At 29.7% G+C, this 24,980-nt stretch overlaps 1 protein-coding gene across 1 annotated transcript in view; it reads right to left on the bottom strand.

Moving 5' to 3' along the window:
• Positions 1-24,509, bottom strand: part of LOC144440092 (uncharacterized) — a 61,940-nt gene extending 37,431 nt beyond the window's left edge. The window contains exons 1-4 of the mRNA XM_078129353.1: positions 24,022-24,509; positions 18,252-18,336; positions 11,623-11,723; positions 276-381 (exon numbers count right to left, since the gene is read on the bottom strand). Of these exons, the coding sequence (XP_077985479.1) occupies positions 276-381; positions 11,623-11,723; positions 18,252-18,336; positions 24,022-24,249 (520 nt within the window). The 5' untranslated portion in view covers positions 24,250-24,509. The remainder of the gene's footprint in view (positions 1-275; positions 382-11,622; positions 11,724-18,251; positions 18,337-24,021) is intronic.
• Positions 24,510-24,980: the final 471 nt, after the last annotated feature.

The following is a 24,980-nucleotide window of genomic DNA, read 5'->3' as shown; positions in this document are numbered from 1 at the left end:
ATAAAACAAATTTAACTCATGCATTTACACAGATGTGTGAAATCAATTTGTTCTCATACTGGCTGTCCCACACTTTAAGTTTGTGGGAATGTCCTTTCCTGTCAAGTAAGTGTGAAGGTGGAACATTTTCTGTAGCCTTAACATTACTATTTCTTTCTTTGATTGCTTTTATCTGGTGTTATTGTGATTTTTTTAATATTTTGAATCTCATTCTGAGACCAACTTTATATACATCCCTGTCTCGCCTATTGTGCTAAAAACAAATGAATACCTACCTTTGCTATCTTTTACAAAATATCCAACAACTTTTGGTAAATCTATTTTATCAAATGCCTTCTTTCCAGCTTTGCCATCTAGTACAGTTACAGGATTATCCAACAGCTGTAAATGTATATATAAAGGTATAGATCATGGTACAGTTACAAGACTATCTAACAGCTGTAAATGTATATATAAAGGTATAGATCATGGTACAGTTACAGGACTATCTAACAGCTGTAAATGTATATATAAAGGTATAGATCATGGTACAGTTACAAGACTATCTAACAGCTGTAAATGTATATATAAAGGTATAGATCATGGTACAGTTACAAGACTATCTAACAGCTGTAAATGTATATATAAAGGTATAGATCATGGTACAGTTACAGGACTATCCAACAGCTGTAAATGTATATATAAAGGTATAGATCATGGTACAGTTACAGGACTATCTAACAGCTGTAAATGTATATATAAAGGTATAGATCATGGTACAGTTACAGGACTATCTAACAGCTGTAAATGTATATATAAAGGTATAGATCATGGTACAGTTACAGGACTATCTAACAGCTGTAAATGTATATATAAAGGTATAGATCATGGTACAGTTACAGGACTATCTAACAGCTGTAAATGTATATATAAAGGTATAGATCATGGTACAGTTACAGGACTATCCAACAGCTGTAAATGTATATATAAAGGTATAGATCATGGTACAGTTACAGGACTATCTAACAGCTGTAAATGTATATATAAAGGTATAGATCATGGTACAGTTACAGGACTATCTAACAGCTGTAAATGTATATATAAAGGTATAGATCATGGTACAGTTACAGGACTATCCAACAGCTGTAAATGTATATATAAAGGTATAGATCATGGTACAGTTACAGGACTATCTAACAGCTGTAAATGTATATATAAAGGTATAGATCATGGTACAGTTACAGGACTATCCAACAGCTGTAAATGTATATATAAAGGTATAGATCATGGTACAGTTACAGGACTATCTAACAGCTGTAAATGTATATATAAAGGTATAGATCATGGTACAGTTACAGGACTATCTAACAGCTGTAAATGTATATATAAAGGTATAGATCATGGTACAGTTACAAGACTATCTAACAGCTGTAAATGTATATATAAAGGTATAGATCATGGTACAGTTACAAGACTATCTAACAGCTGTAAATGTATATATAAAGGTATAGATCATGGTACAGTTACAGGACTATCCAACAGCTGTAAATGTATATATAAAGGTATAGATCATGGTACAGTTACAGGACTATCTAACAGCTGTAAATGTATATATAAAGGTATAGATCATGGTACAGTTACAGGACTATCTAACAGCTGTAAATGTATATATAAAGGTATAGATCATGGTACAGTTACAGGACTATCTAACAGCTGTAAATGTATATATAAAGGTATAGATCATGGTACAGTTACAGGACTATCTAACAGCTGTAAATGTATATATAAAGGTATAGATCATGGTACAGTTACAGGACTATCTAACAGCTGTAAATGTATATATAAAGGTATAGATCATGGTACAGTTACAGGACTATCTAACAGCTGTAAATGTATATATAAAGGTATAGATCATGGTACAGTTACAGGACTATCTAACAGCTGTAAATGTATATATAAAGGTATAGATCATGGTACAGTTACAGGACTATCTAACAGCTGTAAATGTATATATAAAGGTATAGATCATGGTACAGTTACAGGACTATCTAACAGCTGTAAATGTATATATAAAGGTATAGATCATGGTACAGTTACAAGACTATCTAACAGCTGTAAATGTATATATAAAGGTATAGATCATGGTACAGTTACAAGACTATCTAACAGCTGTAAATGTATATATAAAGGTATAGATCATGGTACAGTTACAGGACTATCCAACAGCTGTAAATGTATATATAAAGGTATAGATCATGGTACAGTTACAGGACTATCCAACAGCTGTAAATGTATATATAAAGGTATAGATCATGGTACAGTTACAGGACTATCTAACAGCTGTAAATGTATATATAAAGGTATAGATCATGGTACAGTTACAGGACTATCCAACAGCTGTAAATGTATATATAAAGGTATAGATCATGGTACAGTTACAGGACTATCTAACAGCTGTAAATGTATATATAAAGGTATAGATCATGGTACAGTTACAGGACTATCTAACAGCTGTAAATGTATATATAAAGGTATAGATCATGGTACAGTTACAAGACTATCTAACAGCTGTAAATGCATATATAAAGGTATAGATCATGGTACAGTTACAGGACTATCCAACAGCTGTAAATGTATATATAAAGGTATAGATCATGGTACAGTTACAGGACTATCTAACAGCTGTAAATGTATATATAAAGGTATAGATCATATGGTACAGTTACAGGACTATCCAACAGCTGTAAATGTATATATAAAGGTATAGATCATGGTACAGTTACAGGACTATCTAACAGCTGTAAATGTATATATAAAGGTATAGATCATGGTACAGTTACAGGACTATCTAACAGCTGTAAATGTATATATAAAGGTATAGATCATGGTACAGTTACAAGACTATCTAACAGCTGTAAATGCATATATAAAGGTATAGATCATGGTACAGTTACAGGATTATCTAACAGCTGTAAATGTATATATAAAGGTATAGATCATGGTACAGTTACAGGACTATCCAACAGCTGTAAATGTATATATAAAGGTATAGATCATGGTACAGTTACAAGACTATCTAACAGCTGTAAATGCATATATAAAGGTATAGATCATGGTACAGTTACAAGACTATCTAACAGCTGTAAATGCATATATAAAGGTATAGATCATGGTACAGTTACAGGACTATCTAACAGCTGTAAATGTATATATAAAGGTATAGATCATGGTACAGTTACAGGACTATCTAACAGCTGTAAATGTATATATAAAGGTATAGATCATGGTACAGTTACAGGACTATCCAACAGCTGTAAATGTATATATAAAGGTATAGATCATGGTACAGTTACAGGACTATCTAACAGCTGTAAATGTATATATAAAGGTATAGATCATGGTACAGTCATGGTAAATGTATATTTATATATATGTTTTACATATTTCTACTGACACAATCGTATATCCCTTATATCAATATTAGTTGTAATGTACTTCCTGTAATCTCTAGCTTTTAGCATTACCTATGATAATAATTAAGATTATATCATATTATATTATAGCATTACCAATTCCAGTGAATTTTGTGATGTTATCGCTGTACATTATTACTGATAATGTACTCCATTATTGGGCGTCGCGGCCCCGGAACGAGCATAACAATACAAGCTTATTTGTTCTGTTTCTTCATACGACTAGGCATTTTTTCCAAATGTATGTTGTTACTTATGATTGTCATTTCTACTGTTTAAAAATACAACGCATTCATGAAACAAATTTGAGTTCACAGCAGTTCATTGAAGTGTATATGTGTGTGTACGTGTACGTACGTGTGTCGCTATGATTAGTATTCAGCTTCCGGGCCGAACATGGCAGACGATGTTCAGCGCCGTGTATATTATACGTTGTTTTGCATTTCTCGGTCTACAAATTCACTAGAATTGGCAAAACTATAAAATAATAACAATAATGTACGCCCTCCCAGTCCATAATGGACTCAAGCAAACTTTGCATTCCATAATGGGCTCGGCTGTCGCCTCGCCCATTATGTCGTTCAAAGTTTGCTTTCGTCCATTATGGGCTGGGAGGGCGTACATTATTGTTTAACTAATAATTTCAATAATAAAGTTTATTTGAATATTAACCAATCTACGTAGGGTAGTTTTTTATGCTGAGTTCAAAAAAGGGGGTTATTTTATGCACATTCATTGCCATGGTAACCCAATTTACCATAATATGCAGATTATTTCCCTAAAATTTGACATAAAACATGAAAAAGAATAAAATTTCATAAAAAATTTCTTTATTTTTGGCATGTATGAGTCATTGCTATCTGTTGTAACACAAATTGTCTATAATAAGACAGCTGTTTCCATGGAAATGTACACTAGGCTTAAAAATGTTGTTTTGGTAAAATACATGCATCTGACAAATAACGTATACATTTAGTAATAATCAGGTTTATTTGCATACTGCCTATCCTACATATGTTTGTTATGTTGAGTTCAAAAACGTGGTATTTTCAGGAACATCCATTGCCATGGTAACCAAAATTACCATATTATGTGGATTCTTTTACAAAATTTGATATAAGATGTGAAAAACTGTAAAAAAAAAAAAAAATACTTAACCTTTAACATATCTGAATTGCAACACATATTATCTAAATTGGGAGAACAGTTTCCATGGAAACGTAAATCAGGCTTAAAAGTTTTGGTAAAATATATGTCTGTAATACTAGAACATTGCATAGGGTCTATTTAATGGTTAGAAGCCACCTTACCTGGGGTAGTTTGTTATGCTGAGTTCATAAAGTAATTATCATAAACATCTATTGCCATGGTAACCAAAATTACCATGATAACATGTAATTATTATTCGAACATCCATTGCCATGGAAACGAAAATCACCATGTTTTATTTGATTTCTTTGCAAAAATTGACAAAACATGAAAAAGATAGAATACATAATAATTTTCAGGAACATCCATTGCCATGTCACATCTTATATCAAATTTTGTACAAGAATTCACATAATATGGTAATTTTGGTTACCATGGCAATGGATGTTCCTGAAAAAACCAGTGACGTGTGTTGTAACATAAATTGTCTAATTAGATTTAAAACTGAATGCCTTCCATATGGATAGATAGTCTTGCAATATCATGATTTATGCAAGAAATTTAGCTCTATATCTGTGATTCATCAAATCCCAATGAAAGATAAAAGCTTGCCATCCTTGACTTCACTTGGCTTTCGTGATCCCCTACATACGCGAGATAAGCACAACCATTTCCACGGCAAAAAATACTGCCAATGGTGTTGTAGCACAACTGTACAGTTTTTAAAAATGTTTATCCATATTCTGGTCCATGCTAACAATATCTGTTCATTTGCTGAATCCAGTTACCTATCCAACCAATCTCTGCGATATACGCGATCATTTGACTTTTGCTATGGGTGTTGTCATGTTGCTAGATACATTTTGCATACATTTTTTGAGTATTTATTCAATTGTCTATTAATCCCCATTGTTATCATAGCAATATATGTGATAATTTGGCTATTGCTATGGGCGGCGTCTTGTTGCTAAGCACATTTGCATACATTTTTTAAATGTTTATTCATTTGTCTTCCAATTCCTGTTTGTTATCTTCATGATATACGTTATTATTTGATTGTTGCTATGGGCGTGGTTATGCTGCTAGGCAAATTTGCATACATTTTTTGAATGTTTATTCAATTGTCTATTAATCCCTGTTGTTATCTTTGTGAAATACATGCTTGGCTGTTACTATGGGCATAGTCATGGTTGCTAGACATATTTGCATATATTTTTTAAAATGCTTACTCACTTGCCTACCGGAAGATTGATGTTGTTATTTGACCAAAATATACAGCCATTTGGTTGTTGCTAAGGGCGTGGTCATGGTTGCTAGGGCCAATTTTGTCATGTTTTGAAGAAAATCTACAGAAAAACACTTTCAGAAACATCTCACCAAGTTTCAGACTCATTGACCAAGTCCTTTTTGAGATATAAGTTTTTGACCAAAAATGAACATTTTTACACCTAATTTGCATATCACTCATGGAATCATTGTATGCTTAATATTTCTTCGTCCATACATCCCTAAATGCATTCCCATTAAATTTCAGCCCAATCTGCTCAGTGGTTTTGAAATTGTAGATTTTTGAGCAAAAAGACAAATTTTTAGCCCTAATTTGCACATTACTGATGAGACCATCATATCATGAACAATTCTTAGTAAGAAACACCCTGAACAATGTTTCACCCAAATTTCAGCCCAATCTGCCCAGTAGTTTTAGAGTTTAAGTTTTTTTTACCAAAAATCACATTTTTTTTACCCAAATCACAAACCGGTGGTAAGATCATTTTGATTTGAACAATTTCCAAGCTAGACACCCACAGTAATACACCCATCAAATATCATGGCAATCGGTTCAGCGATTTAAGTTGTTTACACACACACACACACACACACACACACACACACACACACACACACACACACACACACACACACACACACACACACACACACACACACACACACACACACACACACACACACACACACAGATGCTGGGTGATCCCTATAGCAATACTTACTCTCAGTTCAGTTGTGCTAAAAATAAACCCAATAATTGCTATAATTATGCATCAGAAAGTTGACATACTTCATAAGCATCGTAACAATTAAAAACTTTAATACAGTGAAGTGATACAGTATGATTGCCCTACTTCATCACCGACAGACATACCATCTGCTTCACATCCTATAAGTTTCTGCTTCCAACTTTCATCAACTTTGTCACATATAGTTTTTGAGTGGTGCACCCACACTGTACACTAATTATACAGAGGTCAATGTATAGGTCACCAGTATCAATACATTGTTTCCATTTTTTAGTAGGCAGTAAACAACAGTAAAGGCAATTTTCTTCATAGGCTTGGTCTATTTTCCATATTTTGAGCACACACATTTGGGTATAAATGATAGATTATTACACTTGATAAATATGTCAGAGTGTATTTATATCCTGAGATACCGAGCTAGATAAAAGATTACAACAAACAGCGGTAGTCTGCTGGGAAATGTTTTGCGATTAGGTTGAGGAATCGTTTGCCTACATTGGTGGCTACGTTTTTGCTGTATGGTGGGTTGAACCAGACTCCAAGTTACACAAAATATTCAACAGAAACAATGTCAAAGTCAGTTATAGCTGCATGCCAACCATGGCTACCATAATCAAAGCGCATAACGCCACCATCTCCAACAGCGAAACTAAACCCACCCAAAAACCATGTAATTGCAGACAGAAAGACACCTGCCCTTTGAACAGCGAATGCCAAACGGAAAACATCATATACCAAGCCACCGTCCACGGAAAAAAAAAGAAGAAGTATATATCGGTCTAACAGAGAACAACTTCAAACAGAGATACGCCAACCACACACAGTCATTTAAACATGAAAAACACGAAAACAGCACAGAACTATCAAAACACATTTGGAAACTGAAAAGAAACAACAAGCCTTTTTCCATATCCTGGTCCATCAGCAAGACAGCCCAAGCATACACCAATAAAACAAAACGATGCAACCTGTGTTTAACTGAAAAACTAACTAATTAAAGCAGACAAAAGCTCCACACTAAACAAAAGAACTGAGTTGATATCCAAATGCCGACACAAGAAAAAGTTTTATTTGATGTCCAACTTCAATAGAGCATCTATCACCTAAACTAAACCCGTTAACTAATGGAACATCAAAGCCCAACATGTAACAACCCGCCAACACCTACTTGTCCGCACCCAATAACTCACACAATAAGAACCAACACCTTCACACATTCAACACCAACCCACCAACACAGACAATAGTGATGATATTTCTATTGTCTACACTCTATATAAACAGCACACCCAGAGAGTAGATACCAGAGTTGTCTCCGAGTTACAACCAAGAAAGAGTTCCAGTACTACCAAAAGTATATATATATATATATATACATCAACATCTCCTGACAACATTGTACATCAACATCTCCTGACGAGTGATTTACTCACGAAACAGGCTTGTAGAGACGAAAAACCCGACTTGATTTTCTTCTACCCTCAACATATACTCCGCTCTGCGTGCAGACGTATCGAGCACTGTACTACGGACAAATCTCACCACTGACTTCCTATATATATATATATATATATATATATAGATCTTAATACAATTACACGACTATTCAAGAGCTGTTGATTCACATTTCATTGCTACTTCTTGTGACATATATATAAAGTATGAATACCTGTGTGACTATTGTCCATGTATATACTTTGAAATTGAAAAAGCTTCTCTACAAATTACAATGCCAAATTTCCAATTATTTGAAAAAACAAAGGATTGTTCAGTTTGATCACTAGAGGGCATCTCTTAAAGCAGCCCAAAATTGTTCTCCACTCTTATAGTAGTAAACTTTGAAAATTCTCCTTATCCATCTATGATAAAAAAAAAATTCTGTCATAGTACTGAACTTTGACTTTGATTCTTTCATATTCAAATATATAATATTTAGTAAATCCAGAAGTAAAAATTCCACTTGTAGTTTTCAAGTGACTGGTGTATCAATAAGAAAAAATTCAAACATAGTTTTCAAGTACAGACATGTTCATGTAGTCACAAAATCACCATCACCCAATCAAATACACCTATATCAACTTAATTTAGCTCCCGGGCCACTTTGCTGCAATTGCTATTTCAAAAAGGCAAAGCAATTTTGATCAGTTTCAGAAATAGGAAAAAAACTACTTTGTCTGAATGTTATGTTTGTATTGGATTTAATCACGTAGCTTTAATAATTTCTGTCTTTACAGTGTATCCCTTGTTACACTATAATACATTGATTCTACACTGTATCCCTTGTTACACTGTAATACATTGATTCTACACTGTATCCCTTGTTACACTGTAATACATTGATTCTACACTGTATCCCTTGTTACACTGTAATACATTGATTCTACACTGTATCCCTTGTTACACTGTAATACATTGATTCTACACTGTATCCCTTGTTACACTGTAATACATTGATTCTACACTGTATCCCTTGTTACACTGTAATACATTGATTCTACACTGTATCCCTTGTTACACTGTAATACATTGATTCTACACTGTATCCCTTGTTACACTGTAATACATTGATTCTACACTGTATCCCTTGTTACACTGTAATACATTGATTCTACACTGTATCCCTTGTTACACTGTAATACATTGATTCTACACTGTATCCCTTGTTACACTGTAATACATTGATTCTACACTGTATCCCTTGTTACACTGTAATACTTTTGGCAATGTATAATTCTACACTGTCACGTTAGTGTTGTCACCTTTTGGCAATGTATAATTCTACAGTGTCACGTTAGTGTTGTCACCTTTTGACAATGTATAATTCTACAGTATCACGTTAGTGTTGTCACCTTTTGGCAATGTATAATTCTACAGTGTCACATTAGTGTTGTCACCTTTTAACAATGTATAATTCTACAGTGTCACGTTAGTGTTGTCACCTTTTGGCAATGTATAATTCTACAGTGTCACATTAGTGTTGTCACCTTTTGGTAATGTATAATTCTACAGTGTCACATTAGTGTTGTCACCTTTTGGCAATGTATAATTCTACAGTGTCACATTAGTGTTGTCACCTTTTGGCAATGTATAATTCTACACTGTCACGTTAGTGTTGTCACCTTTTGGCAATGTATAATTCTACAGTGTCACGTTAGTGTTGTCACCTTTTGGTAATGTATAATTCTACAGTGTCACGTTAGTGTTGTCACCTTTTGGCAATGTATAATTCTACAGTGTCACATTAGTGTTGTCACCTTTTGGCAATGTATAATTCTACAGTGTCACGTTAGTGTTGTCACCTTTTGGTAATGTATAATTCTACAGTGTCACGTTAGTGTTGTCACCTTTTGACAATGTATAATTCTACAGTGTCACGTTAGTGTTGTCACCTTTTGGCAATGTATAATTCTACAGTGTCACGTTAGTGTTGTCACCTTTTGGCAATGTATAATTCTACAGTATCACGTTAGTGTTGTCACCTTTTGACAATGTATAATTCTACAGTGTCACGTTAGTGTTGTCACCTTTTGGTAATGTATAATTCTACAGTGTCACGTTAGTGTTGTCACCTTTTGGTAATGTATAATTCTACAGTGTCACGTTAGTGTTGTCACCTTTTGGCAATGTATAATTCTACACTGTCACGTTAGTGTTGTCACCTTTTGGCAATGTATAATTCTACAGTGTCACGTTAGTGTTGTCACCTTTTGGTAATGTATAATTCTACAGTGTCACGTTAGTGTTGTCACCTTTTGGTAATGTATAATTCTACACTGTCACATTAGTGTTGTCACCTTTTGGCAATGTATAATTCTACAGTGTCACGTTAGTGTTGTCACCTTTTGGTAATGTATAATTCTACAGTGTCACGTTAGTGTTGTCACCTTTTGGTAATGTATAATTCTACAGTGTCACGTTAGTGTTGTCACCTTTTGGTAATGTATAATTCTACAGTGTCACGTTAGTGTTGTCACCTTTTGACAATGTATAATTCTACAGTGTCACGTTAGTGTTGTCACCTTTTGGCAATGTATGATTCTACACTGTCACGTTAGTGTTGTCACCTTTTGGCAATGTATAATTCTACAGTGTCACGTTAGTGTTGTCACCTTTTGGCAATGTATAATTCTACAGTGTCACGTTAGTGTTGTCACCTTTTGGCAATGTATAATTCTACAGTGTCACGTTAGTGTTGTCACCTTTTGGTAATGTATAATTCTACAGTGTCACGTTAGTGTTGTCACCTTTTGGCAATGTATAATTCTACAGTGTCACGTTAGTGTTGTCACCTTTTGGCAATGTATAATTCTACAGTGTCACGTTAGTGTTGTCACCTTTTGGTAATGTATAATTCTACAGTGTCACATTAGTGTTGTCACCTTTTGGCAATGTATAATTCTACAGTGTCACGTTAGTGTTGTCACCTTTTGGCAATGTATAATCGATATAAACGGAGTAAAGTTTCATTTGTGATTCTTAGTCCAAATGACTGACATGTAAATGAAGTCAACAATCAACAAATAAACAAACCAATTGACAAATAAACAAACCAATTGACAAATAAACAAACCAATTGACAAATAAACAAAGCAATCGAGAAATAAAGCAATTGACAAATAAACAACAATCAACAAATAAACAAAGCAATTGAAAATAAACAACAACAACCAACAAAGAAATCAACAAATAAACAAAGCAAGTGACAAATAAACAAAGCAATAAACAAAAAATCTGAAGTTCTGGTTCATGCCTTCCGCCCTCGATATCAGTGTGCGATTATAGTAGTGTTGCGCCAGATTGGAGCGTGGCGACTAATTAAGTTTAGATAAAACGTAGGGAAAAAAAGGCACAAGTGACTGTCGTCAGTCTAAGATGTGGACAAAATCTTCACTTTTTGCTTTCATTAAATATGAACTGTATATATTTTAGTCATCTAAATATCTCATTTGATATATCCATACAAATCAAATAATGTGTAGTTTTACCTTTATAAGAAAACTAATGAGAACTTCTGGGGCTCTGTGACCTGTGTATTCTACCTTGTGACCAGTCTTGAAGACAAAGATTTGTCCAGCGTGATGAATACCTATAAAACATACATACCATAATATTATTCATTTAGTAATTCCATCATCTCCAATGATCTATTATGGGAAAGTGGTATAATTAATCACTTTCTTAAACATTCAATAAAATTGTTTGTAAAAACAAATAATCTATGGTTGTCATGGTTACACTGACCATACTCGATTATTCTATGGAGTCTTCAAGTAAATGAGTACAACATACATCAGTGAATACAAGATATTCTAGTATATCAAATGAATACAACATATATCAGTGAATACAAGATATTCTAGTATATCAAATGAATACAACATATATCAGTGAATACAAGATATTCTAGTATATCAAATGAATACAACATACGTCAGTGAATACAAGATATTCTAGTATATCAAATGAATACAACATATATCAGTGAACACATTATTCTAGTATATCATATGAATACAACATATATCAGTGAATACAAGATATTCTAGTATATCATATGAATACAACATATATGAGTGAATACAAGATATTCTAGTATATCATATGAATACAACATACATCAGTGAATACAAGATATTCTAGTATATCATATGAATACAACATATATCAGTGAATACAAGATATTCTAGTATATCAAATGAATACAACATATATCAGTGAATACAAGATATTCTAGTATATCAAATGAATACAACATATATCAGTGAATACAAGATATTCTAGTATATCAAATGAATACAACATATATCAGTGAATACAAGATATTCTAGTATATCATATGAATACAACATATATCAGTGAATACAAGATATTCTAGTATATCATATGAATACAACATATATCAGTGAATACAAGATATTCTAGTATATCATATGAATACAACATACGTCAGTGAATACAAGATATTCTAGTATATCATATGAATACAACATACATCAGTGAATACAAGATATTCTAGTATATCAAATGAATACAACATATATGAGTGAATACAAGATATTCTAGTATATCATATGAATACAACATATATCAGTGAATACAAGATATTCTAGTATATCAAATGAATACAACATACATCAGTGAATACAAGATATTCTAGTATATCATATGAATACAACATATATCAGTGAATACAAGATATTCTAGTATATCATATGAATACAACATATATCAGTGAATACAAGATATTCTAGTATATCATATGAATACAACATATATGAGTGAATACAAGATATTCTAGTATATCATATGAATACAACATATATCAGTGAATACAAGATATTCTAGTATATCAAATGAATACAACATATATCAGTGAATACAAGATATTCTAGTATATCATATGAATACAACATATATCAGTGAATACAAGATATTCTAGTATATCAAATGAATACAACATATATCAGTGAATACAAGATATTCTAGTATATCATATGAATACAACATATATCAGTGAATACAAGATATTCTAGTATATCATATGAATACAACATATATCAGTGAATACAAGATATTCTAGTATATCAAATGAATACAACATATATCAGTGAATACAAGATATTCTAGTATATCATATGAATACAACATATATCAGTGAATACAAGATATTCTAGTATATCATATGAATACAACATATATCAGTGAATACAAGATATTCTAGTATATCATATGAATACAACATATATCAGTGAATACAAGATATTCTAGTATATCAAATGAATACAACATATATCAGTGAATACAAGATATTCTAGTATATCATATGAATACAACATATATCAGTGAATACAAGATATTCTAGTATATCATATGAATACAACATATATCAGTGAATACAAGATATTCTAGTATATCAAATGAATACAACATATATCAGTGAATACAAGATATTCTAGTATATCATATGAATACAACATACATCAGTGAATACAAGATATTCTAGTATATCAAATGAATACAACATATATCAGTGAATACAAGATATTCTATAATATCATATGAATACAACATATATCATTGAATACAAGATATTCTAGTATATCATATGAATACAACATATATCAGTGAATACAAGATATTCTAGTATATCAAATGAATACAACATATATCAGTGAATACAAGATATTCTAGTATATCATATGAATACAACATATATCATTGAATACAAGATAGTCTAGTACATCATATGAATACAACATATATCAGTGAATACAAGATATTCTAGTATATCAAATGAATACAACATATATCAGTGAATACAAGATATTCTAGTATATCATATGAATACAACATATATCAGTGAATACAAGATATTCTAGTATATCAAATGAATACAACATATATCAGTGAATACAAGATATTCTAGTATATCATATGAATACAACATATATCAGTGAATACAAGATATTCTAGTCTATCATATGAATACAACATATATCAGTGAATACAAGATATTCTAGTATATCAAATGAATACAACATATATCAGTGAATACAAGATATTCTAGTATATCATATGAATACAACATATATCAGTGAATACAAGATATTCTAGTATAGCAAATGAATACAACATATATCAGTGAATACAAGATATTCTAGTATATCATATGAATACAACATATATCAGTGAATACAAGATATTCTAGTATATCATATGAATACAACATATATCAGTGAATACAAGATATTCTAGTATATCAAATGAATACAACATATATCAGTGAATACAAGATATTCTAGTATATCAAATGAATACAACATATATCAGTGAATACAAGATATTCTAGTATATCATATGAATACAACATATATCAGTGAATACAAGATATTCTAGTATATCAAATGAATACAACATATATCAGTGAATACAAGATATTCTAGTATATCATATGAATACAACATATATCATTGAATACAAGATATTCTAGTATATCATATGAATACAACATATATGAGTGAATACAAGATATTCTAGTATATCATATGAATACAACATATATCAGTGAATACAAGATATTCTAGTATATCATATGAATACAACATATATCAGTGAATACAAGATATTCTAGTATATCAAATGAATACAACATATATCAGTGAATACAAGATATTCTAGTATATCATATGAATACAACATATATCAGTGAATACAAGATATTCTAGTATATCATATGAATACAACATATATCAGTGAATACAAGATATTCTAGTATATCAAATGAATACAACATATATCAGTGAATACAAGATATTCTAGTATATCATATGAATACAACATATATCAGTGAATACAAGATATTCTAGTATATCATATGAATACAACATATATCAGTGAATACAAGATATTCTAGTATATCAAATGAATACAACATATATCAGTGAATACAAGATATTCTAGTATATCATATGAATACAACATATATCAGTGAATACAAGATATTCTAGTATAGCAAATGAATACAACATATATCAGTGAATACAAGATATTCTAGTATATCATATGAATACAACATACATTCAGTGAATACAAGATATTCTAGTATATCATATGAATACAACATACATCAGTGAATACAAGATATTCTAGTATATCAAATGAATACAACATATATCAGTGAATACAAGATATTCTAGTATATCATATGAATACAACATATATCAGTGAATACAAGATATTCTAGTATATCAAATGAATACAACATATATCAGTGAATACAAGATATTCTAGTATATCAAATGAATACAACATATATCAGTGAATACAAGATATTCTAGTATATCATATGAATACAACATATATCAGTGAATACAAGATATATTCTAGTATATCAAATGAATACAACATACATCAGTGAATACAAGATATTCTAGTATATCAAATGAATACAACATATATCAGTGAATACAAGATATTCTAGTATATCATATGAATACAACATATATCAGTGAATACAAGATATTCTAGTATATCATATGAATACAACATATATCAGTGAATACAAGATATTCTAGTATATCATATGAATACAACATATATCAGTGAATACAAGATATTCTAGTATATCAAATGAATACAACATATATCAGTGAATACAAGATATTCTAGTACATCATATGAATACAACATATATCAGTGAATACAAGATATTCTAGTATATCATATGAATACAACATATATCAGTGAATACAAGATATTCTAGTATATCAAATGAATACAACATATATCAGTGAATACAAGATATTCTAGTATATCATATGAATACAACATATATCAGTGAATACAAGATATTCTAGTATATCAAATGAATACAACATATATCAGTGAATACAAGATATTCTAGTATATCAAATGAATACAACATATATCAGTGAATACAAGATATTCTAGTATATCATATGAATACAACATACATTCAGTGAATACAAGATATTCTAGTATATCATATGAATACAACATACATCAGTGAATACAAGATATTCTAGTATATCAAATGAATACAACATATATCAGTGAATACAAGATATTCTAGTATATCATATGAATACAACATATATCAGTGAATACAAGATATTCTAGTATATCAAATGAATACAACATATATCAGTGAATACAAGATATTCTAGTATATCAAATGAATACAACATATATCAGTGAATACAAGATATTCTAGTATATCATATGAATACAACATATATCAGTGAATACAAGATATTCTAGTATATCATACGAATACAACATATATCAGTGAATACAAGATATTCTAGTATATCATATGAATACAACATATATCAGTGAATACAAGATATTCTAGTATATCATATGAATACAACATACATCAGTGAATACAAGATAGTCTAGTATATCATATGAATACAACATATATCAGTGAATACAAGATAGTCTAGTATATCATATGAATACAACATATATCAGTGAATACAAGATATTCTAGTATATCAAATGAATACAACATATATCAGTGAATACAAGATATTCTAGTATATCAAATGAATACAACATATATCAGTGAATACAAGATATTCTAGTATATCAAATGAATACAACATATATCAGTGAATACAAGATATTCTAGTATATCAAATGAATACAACATATATCAGTGAATACAAGATATTCTAGTATATCAAATGAATACAACATATATGAGTGAATACAAGATATTCTAGTATATCAAATGAATACAACATATATGAGTGAATACAAGATATTCTAGTATATCAAATGAATACAACATATATCAGTGAATACAAGATATTCTAGTATATCAAATGAATACAACATATATCAGTGAATACAAGATATTCTAGTATATCAAATGAATACAACATACGTCAGTGAATACAAGATATTCTAGTATATCAAATGAATACAACATACGTCAGTGAATACAAGATATTCTAGTACTGTATATCATATGAATACAACATATATCAGTGAATACAAGATATTCTAGTATATCAAATGAATACAACATATATCAGTGAATACAAGATATTCTAGTATATCATATGAATACAACATATATCAGTGAATACAAGATATTCTAGTATATCATATGAATACAACATATATCAGTGAATACAAGATATTCTAGTATATCATATGAATACAACATATATCAGTGAATACAAGATATTCTAGTATATCATATGAATACAACATATATCAGTGAATACAAGATATTCTAGTATATCATATGAATACAACATATATCAGTGAATACAAGATATTCTAGTATATCATATGAATACAACATATATGAGTGAATACAAGATATTCTAGTATATCATATGAATACAACATATATGAGTGAATACAAGATATTCTAGTATATCATATGAATACAACATATATCAGTGAATACAAGATATTCTAGTATATCATATGAATACAACATATATGAGTGAATACAAGATATTCTAGCATATCATATGAATACAACATATATCAGTGAATACAAGATATTCTAGTATATCATATGAATACAACATATATCAGTGAATACAAGATATTCTAGTATATCATATGAATACAACATATATCAGTGAATACAAGATATTCTAGTATATCATATGAATACAACATATATCAGTGAATACAAGATATTCTAGTATATCATATGAATACAACATATATCAGTGAATACAAGATATTCTAGTATATCAAATGAATACAACATATATCAGTGAATACAAGATATTCTAGTATATCATATGAATACAACATATATCAGTGAATACAAGATATTCTAGTATATCATATGAATACAACATATATCAGTGAATACAAGATATTCTAGTATATCATATGAATACAACATATATCAGTGAATACAAGATATTCTAGTATATCATATGAATACAACATACATTGAAGTTAATAAACTTTAATAAACAATGTTAATCTAAAATACTTTAAAATTTAGGTTCACCATAAATATTAATTATTATTAATTTTATTAATCATTTAACTTTATTTGTTTGTTTGTTTATTTATTTAATATTCATCTTGTATTGTCCTGGTAACTTACCAATGAATTTCTCAGCCTTTTCATCTTCATCCATATCAACAATTCCTATTATAATGTCTCTGGGTTCAAGAATCTGAGCAGCAAGCTTCAAAAAAAATCATTTAATAATTCAATTTTAGGTTTTTTACTTCTTAATATTCTACATTCATAGTGCATTTATAGCCATGATATTATACCAAATTATAACTTGATATTTATAGCCATATTATACCAAATTATAACTTGATATTTATAGCCATATTATACCAAATTATAACTTGATATTTATAGCCATATTATACCAAATTATAACTTGATATTTATAGCCATATTATACCAAATTATAACTTGATATTTATAGCCATATTATACCAAATTATAACTTGATATTTATAGCCATGATATTATACCAAATTATAACTTGATATTTATAGCCATATTATACCAAATTATAACTTGATATCTATACCCATGATATTATACCAAATTATAACTTGATATTTATAGCCATGATATTATACCAAATTATAACTTGATATTTATAGCCATGATATTATACCAAATTATAACTTGATATTTATAGCCATGATATTATACCAAATTATAACTTGATATCTATAGCTATGATATTATACCAAATTATAACTTGATATTTATAGCCATGATATTATACCAAATTATAACTTGATATTTATAGCCATGATATTATACCAAATTATAACTTGATATTTATAGCCATATTATACCAAATTATAACTTGATATCTATAGCTATGATATTATACCAAATTATAACTTGATATTTATAGCCATGATATTATACCAAATTATAACTTGATATTTATAGCCATGATATTATACCAAATTATAACTTGATATCTATAGCTATGATATTATACCAAATTATAACTTGATATTTATAGCCATGATATTATACCAAATTATAACTTGATATTTATAGCCATGATAGTATACCAAATTATAACTTGATATTTATAGCCATGATATTATACCAAATTATAACTTGATATTTATAGCCATGATAGTATACCAAATTATAACTTGATATTTATAGCCATGATATTATACCAAATTATAACTTGATATTTATAGCCATATTATACCAAATTATAACTTGATATTTATAGCCATATTATACCAAATTATAACTTGATATTTATAGCCATGATATTATACCAAATTATAACTTGATATTTATAGCCATGATATTATACCAAATTATAACTTGATATTTATAGCCATGGTATGATATTATACCAAATTATAACTTGATATCTATAGCTATGATATTATACCAAATTATAACTTGATATTTATAGCCATGATATTATACCAAATTATAACATGATATCTATAGCCATGATATTATACCAAATTATAACTTGATATCTATACCCATGATATTATACGAAATTATAACTTCTATTCTATTCTATTCCCAACTAATCTAATCCTATCTATTTTATTCCCAATTAATTTGATTCCATCTATTTTTATCTATTCTATTCCCAAATAATGTGATTCCATCTATTTTTATCCATTTTATTCCCAAATAATCTGATTCCATCTATTTTTATCTATTTTATTCCAAACTAATCTGATTCCATCTATTTTTATCTATTCTATTCCCAACTAATCTGATTCCATCTATTTTTATCTATTTTATTCCCAACTAATGTGATTCCATCTATTTTTATCTATTTTATTCCCAACTAATCTGATTCCATCTATTTTTATCATTTCTATTCCCAACTAATCTGATTCCATCTATTTTTATCTATTCTATTCCCAACTAATCTGATTCCATCTATTTTTATCATTTCTATTCCCAACTAATCTGATTCCATCTATTTTTATCTATTTTATTCCCAACTAATCTGATTCCATCTATTTTTATCTATTCTATTCCCAACTAATCTGATTCCATCTATTTTTATCTATTCTATTCCCAACTAATCTGATTCCATCTATTTTTATCATTTCTATTCCCAACTAATCTGATTCCATCTATTTTTATCATTTCTATTCCCAACTAATCTGATTCCATCTATTTTTATCTATTTTATTCCCAACTAATCTGATTCCATCTATTTTTATCTATTTTATTCCCAACTAATCTGATTCCATCTATTTTTATCAATTCTATTCCCAAACTAATCTAATCCCATCTATTTTTATCTATTTTATTCCCAACTAATCTGATTCCATCTATTTTTATCATTTCTATTCCCAACTAATCTGATTCCATCTATTTTTATCTATTCTATTCCCAACTAATCTGATTCCATCTATTTTTATCTATTCTATTCCCAACTAATCTGATTCCATCTATTTTTATCATTTCTATTCCCAACTAATCTAATCCCATCTATTTTTATCATTTCTATTCCCAACTAATCTGATTCCATCTATTTTTATCATTTCTATTCCCAACTAATCTGATTCCATCTATTTTTATCTATTCTATTCCCAACTAATCTGATTCCATCTATTTTTATCTATTTTATTCCCAACTAATGTGATTCCATCTATTTTTATCTATTTTATTCCCAACTAATCTGATTCCATCTATTTTTATCTATTCTATTCCCAACTAATCTGATTCCATCTATTTTTATCTATTCTATTCCCAACTAATGTGATTCCATCTATTTTTATCTATTCTATTCCCAACTAATCTGATTCCATCTATTTTTATCTATTTTATTCCCAACTAATCTGATTCCATCTATTTTTATCTATTTTATTCCCAACTAATCTGATTCCATCTATTTTTATCATTTCTATTCCCAACTAATCTGATTCCATCTATTTTTATCTAATTCATTCCCAACTAATCTGATTCCATCTATTTTTATCATTTCTATTCCCAACTAATCTGATTCCATCTATTTTTATCTATTTTATTCCCAACTAATCTGATTCCATCTATTTCTATCATTTCTATTCCCAACTAATCTGATTCCATCTATTTTTATCTATTCTATTCCCAACTAATCTGATTCCATCTATTTTTATCTATTCTATTCCCAACTAATCTGATTCCATCTATTTTTATAAATTCTATTCCCAACTAATCTGATTCCATCTATTTTTATCTAATTCATTCCCAACTAATCTGATTCCATCTATTTTTATCTATTCTATTCCCAACTAATCTAATCCCATCTATTTTTATCATTTCTATTCCCAACTAATCTGATTCCATCTATTTTTATCTATTCTATTCCCAACTAATCTGATTCCATCTATTTTTATCAATTCTATTCCCAACTAATCTGATTCCATCTATTTTTATCATTTCTATTCCCAACTAATCTGATTCCATCTATTTTTATCAATTCTATTCCCAACTAATCTGATTCCATCTATTTTTATCTAATTCATTCCCAACTAATCTGATTCCATCTATTTTTATCTATTTTATTCCCAACTAATCTAATCCCATCTATTTTTATCTATTCTATTCCCAACTAATCTAATCCCATCTATTTTTATCATTTCTATTCCCAACTAATCTGATTCCATCTATTTTTATCTATTTTATTCCCAACTAATCTAATCCCATCTATTTTTATCTATTCTATTCCCAACTAATCTAATCCCATCTATTTTTATCATTTCTATTCCCAACTAATCTGATTCCATCTATTTTTATCAATTCTATTCCCAACTAATCTGATTCCATCTATTTTTATCAATTCTATTCCCAACTAATCTGATTCCATCTATTTTTATCTATTCTATTCCCAACTAATCTAATCCCATCTATTTTTATCTATTTTATTCCCAACTAATCTGATTCCATCTATTTTATCTATTCTATTCCCAACTAATCTGATTCCATCTATTTTTATCTATTCTATTCCAAACTAATCTAATCCCATCTATTTTTATCTATTCTATTCCCAACTAATCTGATTCCATCTATTTTTATCTATTTTATTCCCAACTAATCTAATCCCATCTATTTTTATCTATTCTATTCCCAATTAATCTGATTCCATCTATTTTTATCTATTCTATTCCCAACTAATCTGATTCCATCTATTTTTATCTATTTTATTCCCAACTAATGTGATTCCATCTATTTTTATCTAATTCATTCCCAACTAATGTGATTCCATCTATTTTTATCATTTCTATTCCCAACTAATCTGATTCCATCTATTTTTATCTATTTTATTCCCAACTAATCTGATTCCATCTATTTTTATCTATTTTATTCCCAACTAATCTGATTCCATCTATTTTTATCTATTCTATTCCCAACTAATCTGATTCCATCTATTTTTATCTATTTTATTCCCAACTAATCTGATTCCATCTATTTTTATCTATTCTATTCCCAACTAATCTGATTCCATCTATTTTTATCTAATTCATTCCCAATTAATCTGATTCCATCTATTTTATCTATTCTATTCCCAACTAATCTGATTCCATCTATTTTTATCTAATTCATTCCCAATTAATCTGATTCCATCTATTTTATCTATTCTATTCCCAACTAATCTAATCCCATCTATTTTTATCTATTCTATTCCCAACTAATCTGATTCCATTTATTTTTATCTATTCTCATCTAATCTTATTTTATATAATCTAATCTAATCTAATCTTGTCCATCATCTGTCTACTGTTGTTTCATCCTTCCTAGAATTAAACTCTAACACTAAATACTTGTTTACATCACATATATAAAGCTACTACCAAAGAATGTCTTAAGTTACAGAATAGGTTCATTTTAACATACCTTAGAAAATACTACATTTAATTACAATGCAATACAATGCAATACAATGCAATACAATGCAATACAATGCAATACAATGCAATACAATATAATAGAAAAAGACTTAAAAAACTGTTGGTATTATGTGTGTAGATTTTTACTAAGTATTTGGTACATGGTTTTCTCATATCTTTATTTTACTAAGTATTTGGTCCTGGTATTTGGTATGTATTTCCCCCTAGCCACTGTTTGTTATGACAGACACTGTTAACTATATATATCAAATTACATGCACTTGTCATACTGGCAACTATTTGTATTGTAAATTCCAAAAGACCAATTGATCTTACTAATATTTGGAATTTTAATCTATACTGAGTGTTGCCATGGTAACACTTGCATACAGAAAGTCATCTATATTAATTGATCATGTTAAATTGATGAGTCTGAAATATTTTAATAAAATTAATGATGGGACATTGTGGTCTGCATTACTTTTACTTTTACATAGTAACACAATACCCTCAACATGTCAACCACTCTTGACGTTTGTCTACTGGATTTAAGAGTTCAAAAATGACCCACTTTCATACTATACATGGTAATAAGACGTGACAACGTCATCTTAGGATGTGGTTTGCTCTGGAAAGATACGCTACGGGGTTTCGACACGATGGGAGAAGACGTGTCGAAACTCTGTAGCGTATATTTCCAGAGCTAATTGTAGATGTGGTGTGCGATATTTGTACTACAAATTCTCGGTTTTAATGTTGCAGTGTCAACACTGTATTATATAAGTTGTACTTTTGGAGGTTTTTGTTTTGTTTTTTGGGGGGTAGGGGGTTGATTTCTTTCTATATTTATGCATTTAGTTACGATTTTAATGTTATTTCATAAACTGATGTAGCGGAACTTAGCCAATTGGCATTCTATTATGACGGACGATATACTAGTTAATATTGTGGTCCAATTACAATTATAGCATTTTCTGTGGAAAAATATGACTTACTGGCAATAACACGAAAAAGTGACTTACCTCAAGCATTTGTTTATGAATTGCTCGAGTCTTCATCGTTGTTGGCTCCCAATTCTTGTCGGTACAATAAATAACAACAAGTTCATGGTTCTTAATTGTTTGTGGAAAATCGGCATCGGAGAAGCCGATAACACGTCGGACACCATCGTATTCTGGGAAGCGAAATTCATTTGTCCAGGCTTGGCAAGCAAGGCACAGTAAAAATACAAATATTAATAAAGTTTTCATGTTATTGAAGATTGACTTGTTCAGTCCGGAAAACACGCCAGGAATCCCACAAGGCTGTGATGTGATCGACCAAAGCTATTTTTAGTCACTGGTCACCAAAGTATGCCAAACCAACCTTCATCCTTGCTATTTTCCATAAAACTGTAAGAACTTAAGACATGTCACATCCAGATGTTGTTAAAATCGATGACTTTGGTGAAGGTGGTGAAAATTAACCGTGGCGGTTAGATGACAGATATCCCGACCACACTACGATAAAGACTCCCTATCATACCGTAATTTATCAAATGATAGCAGACGACTTAACTCACACCTCATATAATCTATACAGGGAAACAAAACTTACACCTCATGCTGTCTACTATTCGTATTTGGGACAGTGTGGCAATGGCATTCTCTGTTTCCATAGCTCCTGTTGAGGCTGGTTGCCTTGACAACGCAATCGGGTTAAATTACTTCATATATTTTATTTGGGGGTGCGGTTTTCGGAAAGAAAGTTTTCAAGTGAAAATGAGATTCATTAAAAAGTTCCCCCTCCAAAAGACGACAAATAGAATGAACGGAGGAAAGTTAAACAACGAAGGAAACAAAAGAGTCTAGGTCATTAGGAACTTTACAATATTTCTGGCTACCTATTAGCTGTGAAAATGTTTGTATTGAGTTCCCTAACAGCAACATTTCAAGAGAATGCACGCCACTTGGTACAAATACATTTTGTACACAATGAGATG

The sequence above is a fragment of the Glandiceps talaboti genome, chromosome 9 (genome assembly GCF_964340395.1).
Source record: "Glandiceps talaboti chromosome 9, keGlaTala1.1, whole genome shotgun sequence".
NCBI classification, from domain to species: domain Eukaryota; kingdom Metazoa; phylum Hemichordata; class Enteropneusta; family Spengelidae; genus Glandiceps; species Glandiceps talaboti.
This window is presented reverse-complemented; position numbering and strand designations above follow the sequence as displayed.